This window comes from Anabas testudineus, chromosome 21, assembly GCF_900324465.2.
Source record: "Anabas testudineus chromosome 21, fAnaTes1.2, whole genome shotgun sequence".
Lineage (NCBI taxonomy): Eukaryota > Metazoa > Chordata > Actinopteri > Anabantiformes > Anabantidae > Anabas > Anabas testudineus.
The window spans coordinates 15,628,766-15,655,323 of NC_046629.1; the positions used below are offsets into that span (position 1 = coordinate 15,628,766).

The window sequence follows — 26,558 nt, forward strand, 5'->3', positions numbered from 1 at the left end:
AGTGATCTCAGGGGAGGAATATCTAACAGCAGTCAGGCAGAACTCAGTTTCTCCTAGGAGGAAGTAGGAGCAGCTTAATGCTGCAGACAGAAGCTGTACTGGTCCAGAAACACACCGCCTATCCTGGGGAACTATGGATCAAACCAGTGTCATCCCTCTGTAGCTTCTGTTGTGTGTGTGACCTCTGTGGCAGCGGTTAAGGAGACAGTCAGTGAGCTGAAGGGAGCGATATGCTGGACGCCTTCATAACCCACTACTGTAAATCCACCTCTACAGCCAAGTGATGGATGGCTGCGAGCGATCACCCAGCTAAATGGTCCGTTTTCAGAAAGAAAGTAGCTAGTTTGGTCATTTCAAGAAAAGATCGCGTTTAAATCAGACTTTAATACGACTCTCCACCCTGTATTTCGACTAACACGTTAAAGATTAATCAAACGGTAGCTACGACTAGGAAGCAAGTGAGGTTGGACGACTTCATATTGGAACTTGACCCATAAACGGAACTTCACCTTTTACCCGGAGTTGCTCGCTCCTTTCTTAGTGCTACCGACTGATCAGTGTACTGCAGCTAAACACAGCCTCACAGAGATGTTGTCCACTGTTCGGTGTCGTTTTCTCCAACCGGTGTTCCAGCTGTACCTGCTCGGGTTTAAGGTGCTCCTGGCTCAGCTGTTCAGCAGACCCTTCAGGTTGCCAGGTCAGTTCAGCACCCTGAGACATTACCGTATCCGCAATGACAAGTTGCATGTTAGTCAGCGGTTGTTTACCTGTCTGTTCGTGTTGTGAGCAATAAACGCTACAGTGTTGTTTGATTTAACGTTAATTAGTACCCTATACATATGAGCTATTGTTATTATCTATTCATCTCTGTGTGGGCTGTCACCGCGGCACAGTAGCTAAGCTAATGTTAGCTGTTCGGTAGCTAGTTTGAGAGTAAAAGTTGAAACATGACTGAAATAAAGTGCTGCCTAATGCCTTATATTTGCCGAATTCATCAGAAGACTTTAAAGGTTCCTTGATACTGAAAATGTGTTATCCCCTGTTTATGCCGAGCGACGTGGATAACGTTAAATATTAAATGTCCACTTTTCATATCGCAGTACTATGTGAACTGTAGGCAACAGGTCATTTAAGAGTGACAGTAAAAATACAAACCAACCAGATAAAAGTTTGATTAATTTGTTAACGTATGGATTTCAAATGAGCATTTGTGGATAGCAAATAACGGTACACACATGCAAAACAAAGCGGTGTATAACAAAATGCATGATACCATTAATTATCCTAAACACCACGTTAATAAAAGGACATCTGTGAAGGACAACGCAGGAATTTATAAACTTGAATAAAGCCGTGTTAAGTTTCACCTACTGCTCCAGCTACAAGGACGTCTGTCTTACAAAAAGTGGCAGTCTTAAAGCAGCTTCCTTATCAAATGACATCCGTCCTGATATCTGCCCTCTTCTGCCTCTGCCAGTGATGCCCAGACAAGATGGCAAGGTTGCCATAGTGACAGGAGGAGGCAGGGGAATTGGCTATGAGGTAGTCCTCCACATGGCCAGACTCGGGGTGCATGTTATCATAGGTACAGTATCAAGCACCACACAGCTGACACGCAGCAGCACCAATCCACATGTGCACAGAGGTTGTCTCAGATTTATTGGTGCGATTCTCAAAGTTAAAAGCAAGTATAAATGTTAGTTTAATATTAAAGATTTAGAAGACAAGTTAGCCTCTGTAGGTGGTGAGAATTGTTTTTCAGACTACAGACCCATTTAGCTTTCTGACTCATCGAGCCTTTTTGAAACTTTGTGCTCTCTTTCTCTGTTGTTGTTTGATTCTAATCATCTTGAATAGCCTTTTCTCCTTATCTTCTCTGTTTTTATTGCATTGCACTCACTGGCAAGATGAACATTGTGTTACAGAATTACAAAAGCTTAACAGATTTATGCCATGCTGCATTTGATTCAGTCCTGTCATTATCTGTTGAGAGAGCTTCTTTCCCTGCTGTCAGAATATGCTCATCAGATAATTTTGACTTATCGCCATAACAAGTTAGTTTTGTGTATGTGTCAGAGCCATGTGCCCAAAGCATCAAACTTACAACAAAATTCAAGCATATACAAAAACGGATGCCACCTTGTCTCTTGAGGATGGTTAAACTCCATTACTATACATTTGCATATTACAAGATAACCTTGTTATTGACAGACAAATCTGTGTGTATATCTCTTTCACCAATTACACTACTAAGTGTTAAAGCACTGGGAGTGGGTGAAAGGATATGAGGGGGTTTCTTGGTTGGGATACGGAGAAAATAGGATGCTACAGATACATCTTCTAATGATGAAGTGATTTGTATTGTACAGTGAACAAAAATGTGTAGCAGCACTGCCAATCAAACTGAAGGCATCCTCTGTGTGTGCCTACTTGAAAGCCCGTCGCTGTCAGAGATCCTTTGCTAGTATCAACCGGTCAACAGCGCGTTCAGATGCCTCTTGACACCCCGTTGATCCGGAATAACATCACAACAGTTTCCATCATTGCTCTACTGTGAGATGATGTAAAGGACTGTGTTTGAATTAAAAGGCTGTTATCAAACAATGTGTTAAAAGCAAATCTTAGATCACAAGAGACTTTTTGTGTAAAACAAAGTCTCACATTTTTTCAGGGATTATTTTACAATATTTACTACTGTATGACACATGTAAAACGCTTTTTACCACTGAGTTTTATTAATTTCTTATGTTTAAACAAAACATAAGAAATTAAAACAATGAACTAATGATGCAATAAAAAACATATAGTACAATTATAACCTTCCTAAAATTATCAGCTACTAAGGGTAGAATTAATGACAGAGCTGCTGTATTGGATTGCATTAGGTTGTACAGGTGTACCTAATGAAGTGGTCAGGTACTGTATATTTCCCTTTTACACAGACAGCGAGAGACAGAGTGTGTTTTTTTCTTCATACTGGATGATGTAGTGGTTAAATTCCTGCCCTCTAAGTGGGAGACCGAGGTTTAAATCCCGGCTGTGCTCTATCTTCAGTAGGGGTCCGTAGACAGAACCTCTTTACACTTACACTGCCTGACTAACTATGAGTAACGTATTGCAAGTCGCTTTGGATAAAAGTGTCTGCCAAATGACTAAAGACAAATATAAACTATTTAAATATAATTGTACATATACATTCACGTTTTTGCTTCCTGTATCTTGAAGCTGTCTCTTGACAGGAACTGAGTGAACCAGTCAGCTCGTTTGACACATATCATGACCGCTTGGCATATGTATATTTTCAATCCTGCTTAACCTACAGATACCTAAATTTTTCTCCCTATGAATTAACTCTGTCGCTGTTATTTGTCAAACAAGGCTTGGAAAAACATCAAAACAACAATTCAATTGGTCTGCTAATTCTAATTCTTGCCAGCTATATCAGAAATACTGTTTAAATCCTCTCCCATTGCATCAGTGTTTTTTCCTGTGGTGGAGACACAGGAGTGGTGAAATAGCATCCTGTTTCATTGTTTGTATTGTTGAGCTTTGTTCTTTTGTCTGGAGGGGTCTGTTTGGGATTTGTATTTTTGAGGATCTGCATTTTCTTTTTTATCCAGCATTTCTCCCAGCGACAGTCAAAAACTGGCAGCTGAGCTAACTGCCATTAGCATCTTCTCATATGTACACTCCCGTGGGGGGGTTGTGCATTTCCCATTAAACTAACTGGATCAAGTTTAACTCTTGACTCTCTATTTGTAGTCCACTGTTAATGGATTTCATTTGAACTGAGTTACAAGGTCATCTGAATAAACCACACACCTCTTAAATGGTTTGTGGTGTCTGCCACGAGTAGTGTTTCACCTGTTGACTGCGTAAAATGGCTATAGAGAGATTTTTTGCCATTTATATTCAGTATAAATACACCTGAAATGGTTGATGTATTTACACAAATTACTTGCAAATTCAATTTAAAGTAAAGATGTTTTTCATTGTACATGTTCCTCAGAAATGAAACATTCAGCTGAAAAAAGTTGTAGGTTAAGATGTGCAGGTGAAACATCAAAGTCTAAAGTATATTTGCTGTTGCTGCAGCTCCTAATTGGTCAAATAAACATATTTTTCATTATTATATTGTTCGTGTGAAATAAACTCTAGCTCTTTATTGTATTTTCTCTTTTCCAAGAACAAAGCAGCAGTTGTTTGGACGTGAATTATTAACATAGGAGGAGGAGAATACTGCATGAATAACCTAAATCAAATTCATGCAACACCTTCACAGAAAATTAGTGCATCTTGGACAAATAGTTGCAGAAAACCAATCATTTCAAATTAAATTCAAGACATCCGTGGAAAGTAGGAAACTCACTTAGTGTTATTCTAGTTTAAAACAATTTCTTCCTTCACATTATTCTCACTTACCTTCAAAGAAATTGATTTCATGGTATGTAATAAAAACACTATTGCAAAATTAGCTGCTGCTGATTTCCGTATGTGAAAAGACCGACTTAAGCAATTAAATCCTTCAGACTGATGTCAGATGAGGGGGAAAGAAATGACAGAGTTTATATACATGTACAAAAATTCTGTCAGCGGTTTGATCTCTAGATTAAGCACCATGGAGAGAGCATGGTCCCACCCACCTACTAACACGCAGTTTTCTGTAGTGAGGAGAAACCTTTTTATACCAATGTCTCATCACATTTTTTTTGTCAAGCAGTTTGTAAATGACAGTAAATGTTGATAAGTTACTGTAGAAGACATAGAGAGAACTGAATGTGAACTGGATGTGATAATTGATGTGTTCCCTCCTCACGTTCTTGTACACTTAAGCGTCATTTTCATTATTTTTCTGTATTCACATTATTAAGATTTTGACCACAAAATTGAACTAGTTTTATATAATGAATAAACCATTTAGTGGCAATAGTGAATATTTTTAGTACAATTGTTTTTTCATAAAACCGCACTTCATGTGCTTATAGCTCTAAGTTGCACAGAACAGCAGTATATGTATTTTCATGTGCCTGGCTCCCAGGGCAAGACTGCATTTTCCATTCAGTTCACGAACATCAATACTTTGAAGAGCACTCTGCTTTATACATTCAGTGCGCATCACGCAAAGCCAGAGTGTTGGAGTATTCTTGGCGATGATTTCAGCATAACATAAATGAGTCTTGAACACACCACGTATGATTACACACACAAGATCAATACACGAAGAACTTTTAAGTGTCATTTGTACACCCAGATAATCCTATGTGTATTGGAGCTGATTCCACAGGACTCTCAATGTGTCTCAATTTCACATATCCCCATCGCTTGAGATAATTCCTGAAGTGAGAATATTTATAGTAAAGTGGATTCGTCTCTGGCATTGGAGTGGATACATATTTCAGGTGGAGTGGTAGCATAGTGCTTGTGTGAGAAGAGTTTATGGTTTGAGCCGCTGCACCGTCTAATACAAGAGTTGAATATTAACCAGTGTGGAATTGCTATTGAAGTGTTTGTGAGCAGGTTTGGATTTAAAATGATGACTTTCGGAGTGTTGAAGTATATTTTTAAGATATGATGGTGAAACTTAAATTAGTCTTTGCTGGAAAATGTAGACTTTGCAGATGCAATTATATTTTAGACTTAAAGTCAAATTTAAAAAGACAAGTCGCGGTCGTGGCCACATGTCGAAGTGTCAAGTCTTGTCTTGTCGAGAGAAGAGACACTAAACGCCAAACCCATGGCACCTCAAGAGGGCAGCCTGTTCACAAAAAAATTATTATTATTATTGGTGCTAAATGGTAACATGCATTAATTTGACTGGAATGGCTGGGAAGGAAACATAACAATGAATAAAATATGTGTACTCAAATAGCAAACATATGTACTATTAGTGGCTTCTTTCTTGAATAAATTGATTTAATACTTTAGTTTTTATTTTATTTTTGACATAGGCATAGCAGTCATTGTGACTTTTAATATGCCTGAGGTATCATGAAGAACATGACCGTGAAGGAATCTTAATACATCATCTTTTCTATTATTTAAAAAAAGGCTTACCCAAATATTAAACAAAGACTTATAGGACCTGAGATGATCGATTAAGCTACAAGCGACGTATCATTCACAGTTTTTAAGCGGTTTCATCTGCGTCTCTTAAAGTAAAGCCATGTGTAATTCCCTCAATGCAAGAGAGGATGTGTACATATGTGTCTGTGTTATTCAGATTACCAGAGATTGCAGAAAGAAATCAGATAGGCGTCCCCATTCTACTTTCTAATCAGTACCAACCTACTGCATGTAATTAAACATGAATGGAAGCAGATGTCAATGACAACAACAGTTTATTGTCTCTTCAAATATGCAAAAAATAGCTGAATACATTGCTTCATTATTTTATTCTGAAAAGTGTTATTAAATTAGGTACCTGTTAAATAACACGTTGTAATTCGGGGAATTGATCAATCAAATGCCAAAAAAGAAATCATCTTTGTCCTGCATTATTTTATTGGCTACAGCGGACGGAAAATTCTCAGTCATGCTGCTGTGATGATTGTTTTCTGTTCTCCTTAACCAAAATGGTGTTAGAGTTTACCAGATGTACCATGGGACATGTTCTTATCCATTTGCACAAATCAGCCAGCTCTTGTAAGTGGTGAGGAATTGCATTCTTCATACACTAACCAACACTAAGAATGGGCAGCAGGCCACTGACTGTAGAGACCAAAGTAATATGAATCCCCAGTATTTGGTGCCACAAGATACATGTCAGGTACAAAATCTAATAAAACTAGACATCAAGACCCTCATCAGGCTGATGATTTAATCAGTACAATTAGGTGTGATTGGTGGTTAGACATTACAGAACACTATAAGTCTGTGCTACACATCCATCGGAACAAAATATTATATTTTACATCCAGTCTGGTTGAGCACACCTGAATTGTAAGTAGCCGTCAGCCTTACGTTGCATACAGATTATCTTCTTAGCCTGATCATACACTTGCTGTTTAGCAAAGCACAGAGCTTGGCGAAGGATTCCTCCAGTTACAGGCAAACGCGGTGACTGTGCACATCATATCATGTTGTCACAGTAAAGATGCCAGGTTTGGTTGGTCTTATCTCAGCTCACTCTTGCAAAGAGCATGGTAAAATAAGCATCATTTTGCTAATGTATGCATCTTGGAACTTTCTGACTCCGTATCACCGTCGGTTTCTTCATTTGTTCAGCTGCAGCAAGATTATTTTAATGAATTAATTAGGTTACATTTTCCACCCCTAGCCCAAAATATTTAGTAGGCAAATTATTTCCTCAGGCCATATTTTTAATCTGCGACTATTTTAATACAGAGCTTTGACCACAAGTGGTTGGAAGAAATGTGTATTTAATGATATGCAGCGTTCTCAGTGGCTGCACTTGGAAGTATACAGCAGAAGCCTGTTGAAGAGCATCTGTTTGTACAAAGGAAATGATGTTTGTGTGGGATTAGTGTGTGTCTGCCCTCCAAGTGTGTGTTTGTGTAACCATTCTGACACATTATGCTGTAGTGCTGTATCCTTCTGCCCAGCCTGAACCACAGTGCATCAGGGTAAATGATGCTGTGCCCTTGAAAAGGCCTGTATGATAATCCAAGATTAGTGTGTCTGTGTGTGTGTGTGTGTGTGTGGAGGGAATATGAGTGTGGCTGGTGGAGGCTATTTGTGTGTGAGAGTTTAAAAAGGTAGTATAGGTGTGTGTGTGTGTGTGTGTGTGTGTATATTTATTCAGTGTATGTGCAGGAAATCCTCACATTTGGGAAGTGAGGACCAGCTGATGTGTGCCACTCTACTGTATCTCTTAACTGTCTTTCTCCTGTGTATGTGTATGCATGCACAACGATCTATAAAGTAGACACTAGCTCTTTTTCCTTTTTATGTGAATGTTTTTAGTGTAATCTCTCTTTCATTGAAGCAGAGTTCATTGGTATGCAGACACTTTTGTAAACAAAACGTCCTTCCTGAGTCAGAGAGTCAATGACTGTATGTTTCTTCAGGGTGTCTGTGCACGTTAAAAATATTAAAATATGTAATGTTCATAATGCATCTGAGTATAAAGTGAGCACAGATTAGCAATTCATTTTGGAAGACGTGTTTTATCAATACAAGTCAGCCATTGTGAGGTTGATTTACTTGCTTGTCTATGACCACTAGTTAATTTATACCAAAACTGTGCACTTACATGTGATATATAGTATAATTAATTGCATTTTAAAAGTACTTGAAATAATTTAAAATGTGAACAAGCTCTTCACTGAAGTAGATATATTTACTCTTATGTAAACCTAAATTAAAATCTTTGTAAATATTTATGAATGTTCATCAAAGACTAAATGTTTGTCTGAGGAACTCTTCATTCGAAGCACACTCCTTGTAAATATGTTTTTATAAGATGAAACAATAAAGGACTGACAACAACAGAGAAACAGTCTTATTTTATACAAGCCTCTAAGGCCTTGTCAGACATTGTGTTAATCTGTATGTGTGTGTCTCCTTCTGCTTGAGGTGGGAGGGATGAACAGGAGGGTCTGGCGGCCGTCAGGAGGATCTGTGAAGAGTACAAAGAGGCCAAAGGTAACTTTGCAAAACATGTCTATGCACACATGCACAACCACACACACACATACAAGCATACAAAGGGTTGAGTGCACGCATGCACTTGTGTCAGCATGCCAATATTTGAAGATAAAGAGCAGAGCTGCAGCAGCGCGGTTCCCTCAGGATTGTTTTTACAGTCTTTACCAGGCACACACACGTAATCGCACACTTGCAGGTATACACACAAACACAGACAGAGCTTCCATGCTGGTTATACAATGTTGGGAGAGTTGTTGAAGCGCAATGGGGAAGAGGAGGATACAAGGGAAAGGACTATGAGAAGTCGACGAGGGGAGATGAGTCAACTAAAATGCGGGGGTGTCGTTGGGGGGCTATATAAAGGAAGCAGAGGAGCTAGGCAAACATGACGAATGGGCAACTATAGAAAAATAAAACATAATAAAGGAAAAAGAAAGTGTAGGTGCAGAGGAGTTGATGAAGATGAGAGGAGATAAATGATAATAGCAAAGAGATTTATTAAGCCATTGACTAAAGCTTACAACTCCCATGTTGAGAAATAGTTTCGGCTGACCTTCACAGAAACATAAATTCCACCATAGACTCATGACTAAGAAGCCTCATAAGTTATCCTTTCTGTTCTCACTGGCCTTGAGACTTAAACACCTTGTTGCGTCAGTAGCTGTTTACTTCAAAGGATGTTCAGGAATTTGTACTATTGCAAAAATTAATGTTAATTTAATAATTGGTGAATCAGACTTTAATGACTCTATGAAAATAGAGATTACACAGGGTATCTGATGGTGTTAGTAGTCAAAAGTCATGTAATATTTTATCATGCCTACTTTGGAAACTAATTAGTTATTAAACTAGTTATGAATTGCAGGTTGTGGGGACGAGATGAGAGACCTTTCAGTCAGCACCATCAGACCTTTGGGAAGCAATACAACGTCTGCTACATTGGCTATGATGCTCATTGACTTATAAAGGGCAATTGACAATTTTAGCCAGTTAACATAATGTAATTCATAATAATTCAATTCATTCAATTTTAAATGGCAAATGTATTTTTATATATAATGCATTTGACTTATCCAGAAAGTATGTGAACCCTTTGGAATTTGATGGTTTTCTGCATTAATTTGTAATTAAATGTGATCTGATCTTATCAAATAAAATGTGCCTAAAAAAACACACAAAAAATTGATTATTCATGTCTGTATTGAGAACAACCATAAAAATATCATAGTGCTAGTGGAAAATTGCCCCTTGGCAGCAAAAAACTCAACTAGGGCCTTCCTGTAGCTGTGGATAAAAACAGCTTTAGATCTGTTATATTCATATATCATATAGCCATTCTGTTGTGGACTTGTTGTGGCCTGTGTTTTGGGTCATTGTCCTGTAGCATCACCCGGCTTTGACAAAGTTTCAGCTGACGTACAGACATTCTCACATTATACTGATTATACTGATCTTTCCCTCAATCACTGCAAACTGGCCAGGTCCTGATGCAGCAAAGCAGACCCAAATCATGATGTTTCCTCCACCATACTTACATACGAATTGCATGATGTTGTCATGATAATATGCAGTGCCCTTTGTATGGCAGATGTGGTGTGTGCTTTTTCCAAATAGTTCCATATAGTTTAATCAGTCCACAAAGCATTATACCAGGCATGCAGCAATGTTCTTTTTAGCTATATAGCTCCCTGCTTGTTCAACACACGTTAGCCAGTTCTAATGATCCCTTCAGATCTTTGGCTATCACTCTGGGTTGTTTCCTTACCTCATTAATGTGTGGTAATGAGTGTTTGTTGTGCTCTTTGGGTCATTTTGACTGGCTGCCCACTTCTTGGTAGAGTAGCCACAGTCTCAAAGTGTCTCCATTTATAGATTGTTTGCCTGACTGTAGACTGAATTTCTAAAGTCTTTGACATCACTTTGTAACCCTTTCCAGCTTTATGCAAATTAACAATTCTTGCTCATAGATCCTATGAAAACTCCTTTTGGCGAAGCACGGCTCACATAGGTGTATTCTTCTTTTGCGGAGCAAACTCAAAACATTTCACTTGTTTTTGTCAGTCGAAGTAGCTCTAGTCCACACTTCCAAACTAAATGGTTGTTCTCAATAAAGAAATGAAAGAGCTGATTGCTTTTGTGTTATTATGTTAGGAAAATCAGAATTGTTAATACTCTTGACTTACTAATGCAGAAAACCATAAAATTCTAAAAGGTTCACATACTTTTCCTGCCACTGTAATTAATTATATCATTAGCAATTATTACTTTAAACAGCTGAAAAGTACAAATAATATAATAGTTATGGTAGAATATTAATTATGATATTAGATTGTTGCTAGAAGAAAGTGTTGGTTTTTCATTAGCTAAACCCTGAATTTGTTTGTTAATACTTCAAATTCTGGTTTTGTATGATATTAAATGTTGCATTGCCAATTGGGAAACAGGCTGCGCTTTGTGTTGCTTGGCCTTGCAGTGGAGAGCAGGAGAAAGCCAGCTGGCTCGGTCTCTGCCTGTGTGTAAGTGGCTGTCAGGTACAAAGACATCGGCCATGTAGCTGGTGTCATTGAAGTCGATTTCCCTGGACGGGGCCATGGCGGAATTGATTACTTCTTTTGTAATTGGCAGGCACTGAGGCATAGGCGACAACAGGGCTGTCTGTAGCCAGATGCTTATGCACTGAATGTGAATGTGTTGATGTGTGTGTTTGAGCGTGTTTGAATGAAACAAAACGCTAATGGATTCTCATTAGCATGTAAGGCAGGAGCTTTAAACATCTCTGTCCAAACGCCCTTTGGCATCCTTCCTAGTGTTTGTACATTTGTCTTCTCTGAGGAAGACAGTTCATAATGGTTGTTGTACTGGGGACTTTAGTAGAGGTCCTTTAGGACAGTGAATTTAGTTCTCATTCAGTTATTCTTCCATCCAAAGATTAACTGAATGAGATTATAAATCTGTCCTCTCTGTGCCAACTTCGGGTATTTTCCATTGTCTATGCTCTACAGACAGACCATCTGATACCAAAAAAGTATTGAGTTCGGTGCCCAGCTCAAGTTCAAACTCCATAACCTGTGAGGTGAGTGCCCAAGACTTAATTGGTGTGTATTTAGGAAGACTCGGAGGACATTTGATATGCATGCCTATATAAATACATCTTATATGTAAAGCTGTGTTTAATCCCATTTGGTATCATGCAACAACCTATTTCCCAGTATTAAAAAAGTACTGTCCCCAGAAAACCCTAAATACAATCCAGTGGAAATATGCTAATGACTTTAGACTGCAAGTGGGCTTTAGTAAATGAGGCTTACAGAATTTTACTTTAAATTATAAATACACACAAGCAGATACAGGATATTTCTGTATTTCTGCCACAGGCACTGCTGTCTGTCTACTAACTTTAGTCATGGTGCACTTGAAAGTAACATTTTCTGCCTCAAACCATAGGCCTAGATTAACAGTGTGAAGCAAGCGAACCTGTGAGTGTGTGTTTGTGTTTGTCTGCTTAACACACACACTGGAATTTTTCAGTTTAGGTAACCCAGCTGCTCCCCTCTCACAATGACTGCTGCTGTTTTACTAATGTACTTTCACTCCAATTAACATAATTTTTTGGTCCCATTTGTTTTCATTTAAATCCGTCACGAAAGTAATCACACCAGCCACTTCAAAGTTGAAAACTGCCATAAATTGGCCTTGTTTGAGTAAACAAGCAACTACAAGCATGTTCTTGTGTGGATGCGAGTGTTTGTTTGTGCTGTATTATTTGTCTAAGGGAGCCCTACATTATACGCAGATTTGGAGCTGTCTTGACTTGAGAGAGTATCATCCCATTGACACTACAAGCTGGAGTTGACTGGGTCACCAGCCAACCTCCTCTCTCCCACATCAGATGGGAAAAAAAAAAAAAAAAAGACGGCTGTGGAAGAGCTCATGCTGGCATGATGCCCAGACCTAATATTCTTGGATATCACTGTGTTGTTTATCAGACAGCTGAAAGTGAAACTATTTATACTGTCCTGTCTGGGTCTCATAAAAGGTGGTTTCAGAGAAGACAGTCCATTCATCCTTTCATATTTTTACTCTTTATTCAGAAAGTGTTGTTGAGGTTGAGGTGGAGAGACGGGACCTGAGACACTGTAGTTGGATGTGGTGCAAGATGTAAGAGGAATTCAAAATAAACTTAAAAATAATTAAACTTAACACCCTTTACTAAAATGGCTTAATCACAGTAAAAACACTTTTTTCTAGTTCAGATAGTTGTTGTTGTCTCATTACATTACAACTTAATAACTGTTTATCAGTCCTGCACATTAGCTAGTTATTTTAGCACATTCCTTACAGAACAGCTTCAGCTTAGAGATGTTGGTTGGTTGGCATCCCTGCATGAACTGCCTGCTTAAGATCCTTCCACAACATTCTGTATGATTAAGGTCAGGGGCTAAGAGGGGAAGTGTTCTCCATTTGGACACAGTCTGCCTGAAAGCCCTGTCTGTCTTGAAATGCAAAGTACATCAAAAAAAAAAAACCCAGGACTGTTGTGCAGTTACAGTCTTAGGCAATAATGGGACATTACTCTCCAGCAACTGGTGTCCTCAGGTCCCAGACATTTGCAGACTGAACCCAACCAGAAGTAGGGATGCTACACTGTAGTAATCTGAAATTTGCAAATCATTGTATTTAGTTTTATATAGATGTTATTCAGCATCACAACTTGTTTAAATTAGGGTTGTATATGAAGTTTAATAAAAGATCTGTGGCCTGATGCAAAAACATCAGTGCATCTACCAGTGATGCATTTTAATAACAAATTTAAGTATGATATCCTTATCATATCTGCTCTAGTCACAACCACGATGCAAGGTGCATTTTATAGTCAGGTGGCAAAAGCACATCTATGGTATCCTTTAATTATCCTTATAGTTTTATATTGCTTTGTTTAAATTTGTTATTAGAAAGAGAGACTGCAAAGAGCAGCAGATACTCCAGCATAAAGACAAGAAACTGAACTCTTGTTTTATTAGTTGAGAGAAGGGATGGGCATCAGCATACCTACATGCTATTTGCCTTTTGTTTAGGATACAGATTCTGCTTGTTTCTATACTTTAATTTGTAATTGTAAATGCTGTATATACTAAAATATCTTCAATTTCTTACTTATTTTCTGAGCTTGAGTTTTATAATGAAGTTTGGTGAAATTATGTCTAGTAGACAAACTCTACAAGAGCCCAGTATAGAGAGTTACTAATGGATTTTGAGTATTTTGTGATTTTTAGGGCTCTTTTGGCACTATGCTGGATGTGCACTAGACATTGCGGAAACCATTTGTAATTTCACTTAGTGTTCAAAATTACAGATGCAGTTGTGTAACACTCTTGTGCTTGTGTTTGCTTTTCCGTTCGCATGGGATAAAAAGAGCAGCCAGTTGAGATGCGAAGACGGAGCTGTTTTTGTAACAGAGGAAATGGAAAAGGGAAAAGAAAGGTGATGGTGTGCAAGCTCTGAAGCACAGTTAGAAATCTCTACTCTTCCATGAAACCATCTTTTGACTTTTGCCCTCTTCAAGAATTCACAAGTCATAAATGTGACATGGTGCATTCGAGTGTTTTGTTTGGAAGTAATAGCAAAAAGCACACTGTACCAAAAATGTTTTGTTTTGTTCGCATTAGTAAAGTAGTATGGGCAAACAAATATGGCACTGTAACCTTTCACATGAACTAGGCCTTTTTAGTTGTCATAGTGGGAAAACACAGATGTTACTAAAAGACATGAACAGTGTTTTGTTCTAGTTTCCCAGTAAGTGTCTTAGAAAACCACCACCTTTGTGTGATTACCTTTTCCTACTCATTCGAAAAAAAGACACACATCCACTTTACTATTTCAGTACATTAAGTCAAAACTGTTATTTTAAGTATTTAATTTAATTTAATTCGCTGTTCTTCAGAGCCAATGAACGGATCCTGTGGATCTTAAACAGGGTGTGTGCGTGTGTCTCCAAAGACATTTTTCTACCATCAGTTTCAAAATGTTTCTCTGTGACAAAAACACAGTCGGTATGTTTTGATATTGAGTCAGAGAAGCAGAGCTTTACAGAATATCCTGGGGTCTTAATTGAAGTTGGGCAGCAGTAGGCCCAGGCCAAGTCATTGGTATTTCATTATCAGTGGGATTTCTTGATATGAGTGGCGATACCAGGGGCCTGTCTGAAAAGGCTCTGCCTCAGGGGAGTCCACTTAAGAGGACAGGAGACGACTGACATGCATGACATACACAGCAGGACCTCTTTTCAGGCTAATGCACATGTGCACACACGCTTGCTTACTGGTACATATAGAGTCTGAATGCACATAGACACACTGAGACCTACGCACACTTGCGGTTGTGGTCATTTAAATGCATACACCTAATCTCTTTGCTTCTGTCTTTTCATTCCTCCATGAGTCTTTGACACACTCACACACAGTGTCTTTCTGTAGTCATGTGGACATTAAATGTTTTCCCTACCTTTCACCATCACAACTAAATGCTCCAACCTTCAAATAGTCCTTTGAGTTTGTGAAGAATGACCAAAATGTCCTCACAATGATAGTGTTGAACTGGGATTGGTGCATTCAGTGTAATAAAGACATTTGCCCGCACGCACTCAGTCAGCAGGAGCAGTGGCATGGCTTGGAGATAAAACTGTTATCAGACCTTCATCGCAGACGGCTGCACTCTCACCTGTCACAGCTGGCTTTTTCTCCAGCTCTCAGTCCTTTCCCTGTCTTTGTCCACTATATTTGACCCTCTACAGAGTTACTTGGGTTCTAGGGTAGAACAATATATTACAATATTTTCTTGAAGGAGAAACTGACTTTGAACACCCAAATGTGTTTCTGCTATTAATTTGATTCTGTTCTGCATTAAGTTAGTTGAACCTAATTACTGTAAATAATGTAAACAATAGCAACATTTGAACATTTCAAATAGAAATGTGCTGTTGACAATTGATAGACGGAGTACATGACTGCCTGTTGCTAGTTCAGTTGCTTTGCTTAAAGAGTTTGATATTTCATGCAAGTAATTTTCAAATAAAGTAGTTTAAGACTTCATGTAATTAACAGCTTTCAAGTAAAGCAGCGTTGGGTACTTATTTGTCAAGCTGCTGAAAAACAGGTGTGTCTTATATGATCTTAAGGCTGCATCTAGCTTGAAGCATTTGTGTCAGCTCTAATAAAGAACCTCCCAGTTCTTATTTAACATTGCCATCATTTACATTCTTGCTGGCTAACCTTCTGATCTCAGGCTTAGTGCTCAGGATATACCCGTGTTCCTGTAGCATGTATTACTGCAGGAGAAAATCATACCAGCACTCTTTGGTGATATATCTCTGTCGACCATAGAAAAACATTCTAAAACAGCAGAGAAATAACAATACGGTATGGAACAAAGTGATTTAGTTTTAACATTTTGACATAACCTAAACAATTATACAATTACAATTATAATTAATAATATAATTGGTACTTTTATTTTCCTAGAATATTTTCTGTCTAGAAGTCAGTGGATTGAAATTATAGCCCTCAATGTGCATACCAAGGAAGGTGGAGGTTCAATTTAAAACATTTCTTCAAGAGATGAGATTTCAATTTACTGCTTAAGATTAGAAGTGACTCTGCAGTCCTGTGTGGATTGGGAAGGTCGTTCCATCAACGGAGAGCCAATAAAGAAAAAAGAAATTAGGATTCTTGCTGCTATTTATCACAACCATAAATAAAGGAGAAGGCAAAGCAAAACAAGGAAAGAGTAAAAACTAGACGAAGCACAAGGCTAGAACCATCGGGAACATGGAGAGAATTTGAATGTCACAATTCTGCTGTCAATCAGATACAGTTGTAATGAGTTTGTCCCAAGCTTATTTTAAAAACTATTGTAAGTTAACAACAGCCTCATGAGGGGGTTGAAAATGCAGTATCCATCTATTTGGAATGTTTGAAGTCGCCTCTGGTACCAGTCATGATAGTGTAGAGCAGGGGTTAATGCTGCATGTCTTAAGGAAAAAGTCAGCAAACTAGCCAGTTAATGATCCATGTAGATGGTGTAAAAATGATTAAACATTGTATTGCAGAGCGGCAGGATGTTTTTCTCATTCTGCTGCGCTCCTTGGCTCACAGTACTTATAATAAAAATCAGACTTTTGCTTATGACTCAACTGAATATTATAAATAATACAACAAATAAAAATAGCATGGACAAAAATGTTGGTACCCTTAACTGCACAACCTTCAGAGATAATCTTTGCAAACAAGCAGTTTTTCTCTCATTGAGAGTTCTGCACCTGTCAGCGGGTAGGTTTGATGTTAACACTATATAGTGTGCTTACTAGATGTCATCACAAGAAATCTGTCAAGCTTTTAAAAGTATGGTTAGTGTTTAGCATATCTAAAGAAATTTTCTGCATGTGTCTACACAGGCTTAAGCACACAGAGTCACTTTCACGCTCTGACGATACAGCTGCTGGGCTTTGCTTTTCCAACTGTGTCTTATCATACATTAGACCTGATATAACGGTGTGTTAAGCTTTGATGGAGGAAGATGTATTGGGTTTGATATAATATGCTGGAACAACAGAAGCATATTGCTGCTAGTGTTGTAGTATGAGAACCCTCAGAGATGATTAATACACTCTTTGATGTCTCACCGCTAAAATGGCTCGCAGTAATAATCTGCTTACAATGACTCTGGTGTGTGTGTGCTCTTTTTTGTGTCTGTGTGTATGTGTGCGTGTGTCCATTCTAGTAGAGTTCATGAAACTGGACCTAGCCTCTTCGCAGTCTGTCCGTCACTTTGTCCAGAGCTTCAAGCAGCGGGGCCTGCCTCTAAACATCCTGGTCAATAATGGTGAGTGATGTGTAAAATAATCTATCAAGCATCCAGTGAGAAAAGTAAAAAATCTTCTATACAGAACTGCAATTTACTGTAGATACTGTCCTCTGAATAAATCTAAAAAGATCTGAATTGCATGCATTGTGTTTTGCATGTTCTATATCCAATCCTAGTATATTGAAAAGTAAAGTACCTTTCCACTCACACAACCCATGTTTCAAATCTGAATTAAATTTTGAAATGGATGTCATTTCAACAGCTCAAATGCAGTAGTGACACCTATAGTACTGATATATTGTTCTGTTTTTTGTTTTTTAACAAATCATTATCTTTTTATGATATCATATTAAGGTATATTAGGCCGGCCAGGGAGTCATTCTGCACAGTGTTTGTAATACACTCACACATCAAATGCTTAAATATACTTTTGTGTGCATGAAATGTTTCTGTGTGTGTTTGTGCATCAAGCTGGTGTCATGCTGGTTCCTGAGGGCCGTACTGAAGATGGATTTGAGCAGCACTTTGGAGTAAATTACCTGGGCCACTTCTTATTGACCTGGCTTCTCCTAGATACGCTGAAGAATTCTGGGAAATGTGGTCACTTCTCCCGCGTGGTCAACATCTCCTCCTCTGCCCACCGCATCGGCAAAATAAGCATAAATGCTTTAAATAGCTGGTAAGTTTTTCTAGTTTTATTGAGCAGTCACAACAAAATCTAATATGTGTCACATATCTGATCATTTACAGAACAAAAATATGGTAAATGCTTATTCAGTAATTTACTATGTAGCTTCATTTGGAAGAACATCGTAGAACCAAATTTGTCACACTCACCTGCACACTCGCTGTTCTGGCATCACCAACACAAGAGTCTCAGCTTCTGCTGGCATTAGCCAGTAAATGTTGGTTCCAGTTGGCTCAGTAGCTTAACTGTTAGATGTCCTTCACATCTCCACTGTGTTTTTTTTTATTTCTAGTGTTTTCTTGTAGTGTGCTTGGACTCTCATATAAAGTCTTAAGTAGTCTTTATTATCCCACTTCATATAAATTCTTCCAGCTCCAAATACTCCCATGGCTGCACTGATTCTCCAGAATTGCCAAAATGTAGCTGAATGAGGACAGAATTGACTAAATTATGACGAGACAAGACGGCACGACTAGCATGAAAGGAAATTAAGCAGGATTTGACAGACATGGTGGAAGGAAGACATCACCTGCTATTTTAGACTGATGTTTGTAGCCAAACATTGCCATAGCTGCCACTTGAACCCTGTCTGAGCACAATTTTTCAAAGGCTGTCTACATTTGAACAAGATGAGAAGTTTGCTTTTACCAGAGAAGGTCGTAAGCTGCATATTTTAGTAATTTGTTAGCACTGCAGGCCTGCCATCAAATGATCTTGTCTGGGCCTTGATGTTAATATCATTGACTTGTTTGCCTGTTGAACTGACTTCAGTGAGGTCTTGTTAAGTTTCAATGTCAAGTACAATTGACATTCGTTTTTGCTTTCTCCCTCATCAGCAAGTGTTATTCAGCCCATGCTGCTTATTGCAACAGTAAGCTGGCCCAGCTGTTATTCAGCTCCCACCTCGACCAGGAGCTACAACGCAGAGGTTTCCCAGTGAGTTCATGTGCTGTGGATCCTGGGATGGTGGATACTGCTCTGTACCGTCACCTTTGGATGCCCTTTCATCTGCTGCAGAGCACCATTGCTCGCCTGCTTTTCAAGGTAAAACTATTATTCACTTTTCATTATTATTATTAAATAAAACTATTCTGATTTTGATCTACTCTATCGACGTATCCGGATGATCAAATAAGTCTGATTCACTTTTATATAAACATTGTCAGTAAGCTTGCTGCCTACGTGATCTGCTTTCCTGGAAATGAATTGCTTCTACACTATGGCCTGAAACAACACACTGAACTGCAAATATTGCTCAAGATTTTATTATACAAAATTAAACACGGACAGTCAAGCATGCATACAGTATATAAAGTCTGTCCATGGCTAAAAAATGGAAGTGCTGCTAAAATTCAAGACATCACTCTGCGTTATATTTTAAAACATTTCTTGCATAGCTTAAGGTGCTGGCCGCAGGCTGCTGTTAATGTCCCTGGGATTTAATGGAAGAAGACGTGTGTATGTGTATAAAGCCCAAACTGCAGTTGTCACGGGCATTTGCCTTTGAGCACAACCTTTGGGATGATTTTGTCTCAGAGTCATTAACAAGCACGCCCCCACACACAAATATACAAACTGTTCCAACACCTTTTTCACTCAGGCCGTTATACTGTATGTAAATGTGCGCTGAGCCAAAGGCTAGAAGATGAAAAGAAGTGGGAAGCACTTTATTTCATCACAGAACAAAGAAACCAAATTTAAAATAGGACAAATAAAAATGAATAAAAATCTTATTAGAAACGGAACTAAACCAAAATTAGGATGAGACTGTATGGACTGTATGTATGAACATATACAAATAGTACAAATAAAATGACATACGTACTGTGCAGGCATATGTGCTTAGGGTTTGCCAAACAACATTTGGGAAGCTGAGAGCATGAGGGAAAATAGACTTTGAACTGATAACCGACAAAAACTTGAACTTTGGGCAGAAGTCCAAGCATTATGTCCGGTAACACCTGGTTAATACCGTCCCTATAGTATAGCATGGTAACAGCAGTATCATGCTGTGGTAGTGCTTCTCAGCCTCAGGCAGAGAGACTGGTCAGTTGAGAGAAGGATCAAAGCAACCAAATGCAGAGAGATCCTCGAAGAAAACCTGCTCCGCAGTAATGAGACCTGCAACTGTGTTGATGATTCACCTGTCAGCAGTCTCTGACTGTCCTTGATGTGCCTAGCCAACACTCAGGCATAAACCCCATAAATAGAACATCTGTGGAGAGCCCTCAGGATAGCAGCTCACAGACAATTCCCATCCAATCTGATGGAGCTTGAGAGAATCTGTCGGGATGAATTTGAAACCCCGCAGAAACCCAGGTATGTAGATACTTAGCCAAGAAGACTCGAATTTGTTATTTGCTGCTGCAAAGTACTGTGAAGTAGTATCCATTACAAATGTTTAATATATAATGTAAGAAGGTGAGCAAGAAGTGAAGGGGTCAGAATAATTTCTGTTCTGACAAATAAATCAACCAAAAGTTAATCATCAAAACATGATTCTGCAGACTTCACGTTTCGTGTTGAAGAAAATCTTTCATTTCATTTTATCTAAATGTGTTTTGTCTGATCACACATTAACAGTGGTTTTAGACAAAAATACTTGCCACTGACTATTATGATGAATCCAACCAGCAGCACCTTTTGGAGGTGTGCCATGATTATTACTCAGAGGAAATAGTCTATGTTATTGGTGAATAGTGTTTAAAAAGTTGCATCCACAAGAGAAAAACATGGAGACAATCTTGAGATACCACAGAGCAACAGGTAAGCTCAATAAGCACCTGTTGTTATAGAAACAATTTTTCTTTTTGTCTTCACAAAGAGCATTTGAGGAAGTGTTTTTCTGAGCTGTAACTCCCCCATTTATGTGCAGCAATGAAAGCAAAATGAATAATGTACAGCAGCTGACAAATGGAGATACAGGCGAAAACAAGTTGTACTTGTTTTCGCCTGTATTGTTGCACATACTGAAAAATTTAGCCCTGTAAGTAAAACAGTAATTCATTCAGAAGCACAATTAAAATTCATGTTTGGGAACACTACTACGGCACAACCTGCCAAACGCACACAATAAATACATGTATTATTTCACAGAGAGTATACAAGTGTACCGTTGATGCTCACAGGATGCCATCCCCTCTCTGCTCTGAAACCTGCTCCTGGTCTTTCAGCTGACACTAAGATCATTGTTAAAATGCATTAACACTAACACTCGCGCATGCAGACACACACACACACACACACACACAAACATGTACCCTGAGCCCTCTTTTCACTGATACTAACACACAATGACATCAGCCCTCCTCTGGCATTCACACACACATTTAACACACACACACACACACACACACACACACGTCCTTTGTCTTTGCACTGATAACTTGTTGTTTAACTTGCTGTCATGCTGTCCCTCCAATTCTTTTTTTTTAATTTTTATATGGATCTGCTGTGCATATTAGATCTAGACATACTGTCGGTGTTTGCGTGTTTTTACGTTTTCTCCAGACTCCTGCAGAGGGCGCTGCCACTGTGCTCTACACTGCTCTGTCACCGGCACTGGAGGGGCAGTCTGAAGGAGGCTACTGGGCCAATGGGTGCAGGGAGATGACAACACCACCAACCTTTGACCCCACGCTGAAGCTGAGCCTATGGGAGAGCAGCCTGCAGTTACTGGGCCTGCCGTAGCATGTGACTAAAGGACTAAATCCTTACGTAAAGATCAGGTGCAGACCCTTAACTCGGCCAACCAGCCAACTTCTCCATCTACTCATTTTTTTCCTTCGTCCGTACCTTATATTTTGTAGCGATTTATGTTGACAATCTCGCAATTCACCGCTGGACTGTGATCGGTTATTTGGAAAGTGAAGACCTTTTTGTTCTGGACCCGCCAAAGAAATGGGATGGAAGACAATTTTTTTGTGTGTTCATTTGTTTTCCCACTGTGAGCAAGCAAAAATATACACGCATACAAACACACTCTAGGGTTATGTCGAAAAAGGATTTTACTGAATCTAGAGTTACTGAAATCAAATCTAGTTAATTTCCCAATCATAGCTGTCTGGTGAAACAAATTGTTACATAGTGTTGTGTTAAAAAAAACTTGCTATGACACGTGCTCCGCTCTGCCTTAATGTCAGTAGTCTGGCTTTCAGAGTTTCATTGTGCAACAAACTCAGTGCTGTTTCTGAAGCTTATCCGCACTAAAGTACAATTGTTGGCAAACACCAAAATGTTTTTTGGGCACAAACATAGTTCAGTTCAGAAGCTGAATCTCGCCGTAGCATATTGACTGCAAAATCACATTGGTCCAACCCTGGCAAACACACACGTGCGCACGTACACACATGGCGAAGATCAGATTTTTCCGATTCGAACCTGCCTTGCTGTGGCAGGAGAATGTGATGTCATCCATGTGCTCTGACACGTCACAATGATTTCTCAGATCATCTTGCCGTCCCGCCAGTTTTACTGGGAGCACTTTATTGTTTTGGTACCTTCTTGTGCTTTTACTGGTTACTGCTGAATAGTTGTGTTGACTGCTTGTTGTAGATGTATGATGAGCTGTGTTTCTTTTTTTTTTTGTAAAGGTCAGTTTTGCTGTTTAAACGAAGGTGCTGGGAGAACATCAGCTCCTCTTTCTCTCCACTACTCAGCAACATTTCTATGAACAGGAGGAGGTTAGGGAAGACACTGAGAAGAGGAAGCAAATCCATGTCAAAGTGAGCCTACATTTGGATTTATTCCTGCAGTAGATGAGTCAGACATTTGGTTTTGTTCTGAGGCGTTTCCTTGCTTTTGTCATTTTTTGATGCCAGGATTTCCAGACATTTCCGTTTGCTTTTGTCTGCTCAGAAACATTGGATCGGGACCCAAACCCTCCTTATCAGTCTGTTCCGATTTTCCTTTTGTGATCTGTATTGTTTTTACTGTGCCTGTGATAACGTGCGTGTTTTCTGCCCCGTGAGTTGGAAATTAACTCATGCTATAGACCCAATTCATGTTGATGGATAGCACAATAATGGCAGGTCCTGGAGGAGCCGCGACAGGAATGAGAGGGAAAGCACTTTTTTTTGTTTCAGTATTCAAGCTGTGATTGGTTCCTCATTGTTGCCGCTGCTGCTTCTTCCTCATTTGGCGTTGATCCCAGTGCATTGTGGGATTGAGATTTCCCAGTGGTAGGAATCAAACTCCATCTGCTGAGCTGACACACACACACACACACACACACACATTCACTCAGAAACATTGGAAGCAGTGCATCCAGGCACAGGCTTATCTAAACAAGCACACAACAAACAAACACGTCTGGCTCTCATGCAGGAAAAAAAACTCTCTCACACACATACACAGTGCACCATAATACCACCTTCACTGTGATTAACCATTTTTGCTGTGAAGCTGAAAAGTTTTATCTTAAATTAACAGGTTTTGAATAACAATCCTTCCCAATATGCCATCCCACTGCTATATCTCTCTATTGTTCCTTTGACTACTGCCACTGAGCATTCAGCATTTGTTATTATCTATATGTATGTGAAGCAATAGTATCACTGTAGTAGCTAATTGAGACAGTAGCACAGAGCCAGACATTAGGAAAAAAGCCCAAGAGTGTCAAAATGGGAAAACAGTATCATCTTCCGGTGACCCTCACATCAGTTTACAACCTAAAATGAAGACAATGTCCATGTACATTGTTAGGAACTAATTGAATTCACTGTCTGACTGTCAAATATGTGGAAGTCTGTGACAACATGGTGTCATCGAACAGTCATCTCATCTTGCAGTGTAAAGTGACGCTTAGAAACGCAGTGAACAGCAGGCGAATAACTGGAGCAGGGTATTGGTAAATATATCCATATTGCTTCTATTTATTTGTAATAACCTGTGATTAATATGTCCATGGTGCAGATCGTGAAGTTGATATTTTATTTACAATCTGTTGATGGTTCGGTCCATTTAATAAGATCGTTGATAGTGAGTTCAGCGTAGCACATGGAACTGGTGAATATGACGTAATCATGTGATGTATGAGTTACAAAGATTGCCTGAACGTTCCATGAAACAACCAGCCGGGACATAATGCACTGTGGGATCCACATGGTGGGTATGTAGGGTTCTAAGCCGTACGTGGGGGAGGCTTTGAATCGGGACAGGCCTTGCTGCCTCATTATGATGAAATGCAGACACTGGTGGTCACATTTTAAACTAATGCTGCATTCATTTCATACTGTATGGGATGGATGGGAGCTTGTGAGTGCTTGACAACGCAGCACCATCTGATCCTATGTGTTTTACGAATACTGTGAAATAGAATTAGTTGTTAGTTATAGCCACTAAAATTGTGTTGAATTAGTCTGAATCAGGTACATGCTGAATTTATTAGATGTCATTCTCCTCAAGTTGGAACCTGATAATTACAATAACTCTGAAATGATGTGAATGCACCATAAGTCCAAGATAATTTATCAAAGACTCATGTGATCCTGATAGGCTAAAATCTGTTTAATCAGGTCAAGTTTCAGTTCTTGAACTTCACCAGCAGGTTTACCTAATTCAGTTAAACAAATTGAATTCATATTAGAAAACTGAAAGAAATTTAAATGTCCAACTCAACACAAACATCTCTTTAGTGTGATTTTTTCCAGCGTAGCAGTTGTGTGTGGATTTGACTCTAAATGCCAGCAATACTCCTCGTTTTTGAAGTTTTTTTTTTCTCAGTTTTCCTTTTCAGTGTTTTCAAGCTGCTTAGAAACAAACTGTTTATTGCCTCGGTACTTCTTTATTTGACTGTGTGGTTCCCTGAGGCTGCTGTAAGGTACCGACTACATAACAAAATAACAAATAACCAAACCCAGTCCCGGTGAAACAAATGCACTCGTTTCCCCTTCCCACAAATGAAAACACCAGCTCGGCAGCGCTCGTTTAAAAGGCTACGGGGTGAGCTACACTCTGTCAAAGAAGTTGTGTTTTTCATAGTGCGGATGCGGCAGTAGATGTATTAAAACCTAAGAGGAAGAACATCACTGACTTCACTTTATTGGAGCACAAGGTTTTCCAAAGACAAGGTGACAGGAGCAGTGTGAGGGTCTGTCTCGGTGTTCTTGAAGTGTCGGCGTGCAGAGAGGGCTGCTAAATTATCAATGATTACCTTGTTATATATTTAGCTTACTCTTGAAGTGGACCACACAGACATGACAACACAGTGAATTTTAGCAACTTGAATTGCAAATATAGAAAAAGAGAGAAAATGGCTCAAGTTACTGTGCGTGATAGTGTCTGTATGTGACTTACTCGTATATGGTCATTTCAAAGCGTTGTTACCGCTGGACATAGACCAGTGGAAGCTCTATGTAGACATGAAAATGCTCTAATAGCCATTCTTCTGATTGACCTGGGATTGCATTTATATTAAATGTTCCGGTCCCAACTTTTGCAAATCCTAACTGTGTATATGTATAGGAAGAGATAATATAAAGATGTAAATGGGGGGGCAGCCAGATGAACTGAGTCCTTACTCCGGTGGCAGTAAAGAGAAAACAAATGCCATGACATTTTCTGTCCTCACCTTTAATACATATACCGATATACCATTTTCTCCTTCAACGTGACTACGACCTTTCACTCGGTCCCTGCAGGTTGCAAGTAAAAGTTGTTCCAACCTCAAATCCAGTGTAAACATTCAGTCCATCTGGCCCCTGAGGATTATTGAAATGTGCAGAATGCTTTATTTTTTACCATTATTTTGTTGTTGTTGAGATACACATGTTATTGCTTTTGCTGTGCCTACAAAGAAAATCTCCTTCATATATGTGTTACTGTGAATTTTTCATGTAGAAATAAGCTTGTACAAACTGTGATACTGTCTTGTCCCGTGAGTTGTTGTGAGGTTTTTCTTCTTCTTCTTTGGATTGATGAAAGTGAAGTTGAGGAGTGTGTGTGTGTGTGTGTGTGTGGGTGTGTGTGACTGAGTGCGTTTAAGTGCGTGTGTGTCTAGATAACGAAGTTCAATTCCATGTTTTTTGTCGATGGTTGTGACATTCCAGCAGCCACCACCTTTTATATTATCCAAAGCCTCTCAATAAACATATCATTGTGCCACTCTTGCTCTCCGTCCTTTACACTGTTTGAGTGAGTAAGTGTCGGGCTGATGACGCTGCGCATGAGACAGTAAGCCTCTGGCACAGTCTGAACTTTTGAGGTATTTCTCAGATCCATCAGTGAAATGCGCACACATACAAAGAAACGCGCGTTGACTGGGTCTCTAGGATTAAATTGATTCAGTGTGTTCTTGATTTCAGACAAAGGCCGAGGTCTAATCTGCAACTGTGAGAACAGAACAGCTGTGTGAGCATAAACATTGGAGACATCCTCATGCTGGGGAAATGCTAAACATTATTAG

The 26,558-nt window shown here is 39.1% G+C and overlaps 1 protein-coding gene across 4 annotated transcripts; it reads left to right on the forward strand.

The window, feature by feature from the left end:
- Positions 1-521: 521 nt before the first annotated feature.
- On the forward strand, positions 522-26,255 carry LOC113172637 (dehydrogenase/reductase SDR family member on chromosome X-like). Of its 4 annotated transcripts, XM_026375614.1 has the most exons (8): positions 522-697; positions 1,478-1,585; positions 8,536-8,604; positions 17,383-17,484; positions 17,938-18,145; positions 18,991-19,198; positions 21,665-21,882; positions 22,747-26,255. In XM_026375614.1, exons 1-7 carry the CDS (start codon positions 589-591, stop codon positions 21,842-21,844), a joined length of 984 nt encoding a protein of 327 aa, XP_026231399.1. In that variant the 5' UTR covers positions 522-588; the 3' UTR covers positions 21,845-21,882; positions 22,747-26,255. The 4 variants fall into 4 exon arrangements, with proteins under 4 accessions (XP_026231399.1, XP_026231398.1, XP_026231400.1 ...); XM_026375613.1 differs by having other exon boundaries at positions 21,665-26,255; XM_026375615.1 differs by having other exon boundaries at positions 17,386-17,484; positions 21,665-26,255.
- Positions 26,256-26,558: the final 303 nt, after the last annotated feature.

Coding starts and splice junctions, on each gene's coding strand:
- LOC113172637 (XM_026375613.1), top strand. CDS start 589: ATGTTGTCCACTGTTCGGTGTCGTTTTCTCCAACCGGTGTTCCAGCTG. Junction 8,605..17,382: donor AGAGTACAAAGAGGCCAAAG/GTAACTTTGCAA, acceptor TGTCCATTCTAG/TAGAGTTCATGAAACTGGAC. Junction 19,199..21,664: donor TTGCTCGCCTGCTTTTCAAG/GTAAAACTATTA, acceptor CGTTTTCTCCAG/ACTCCTGCAGAGGGCGCTGC.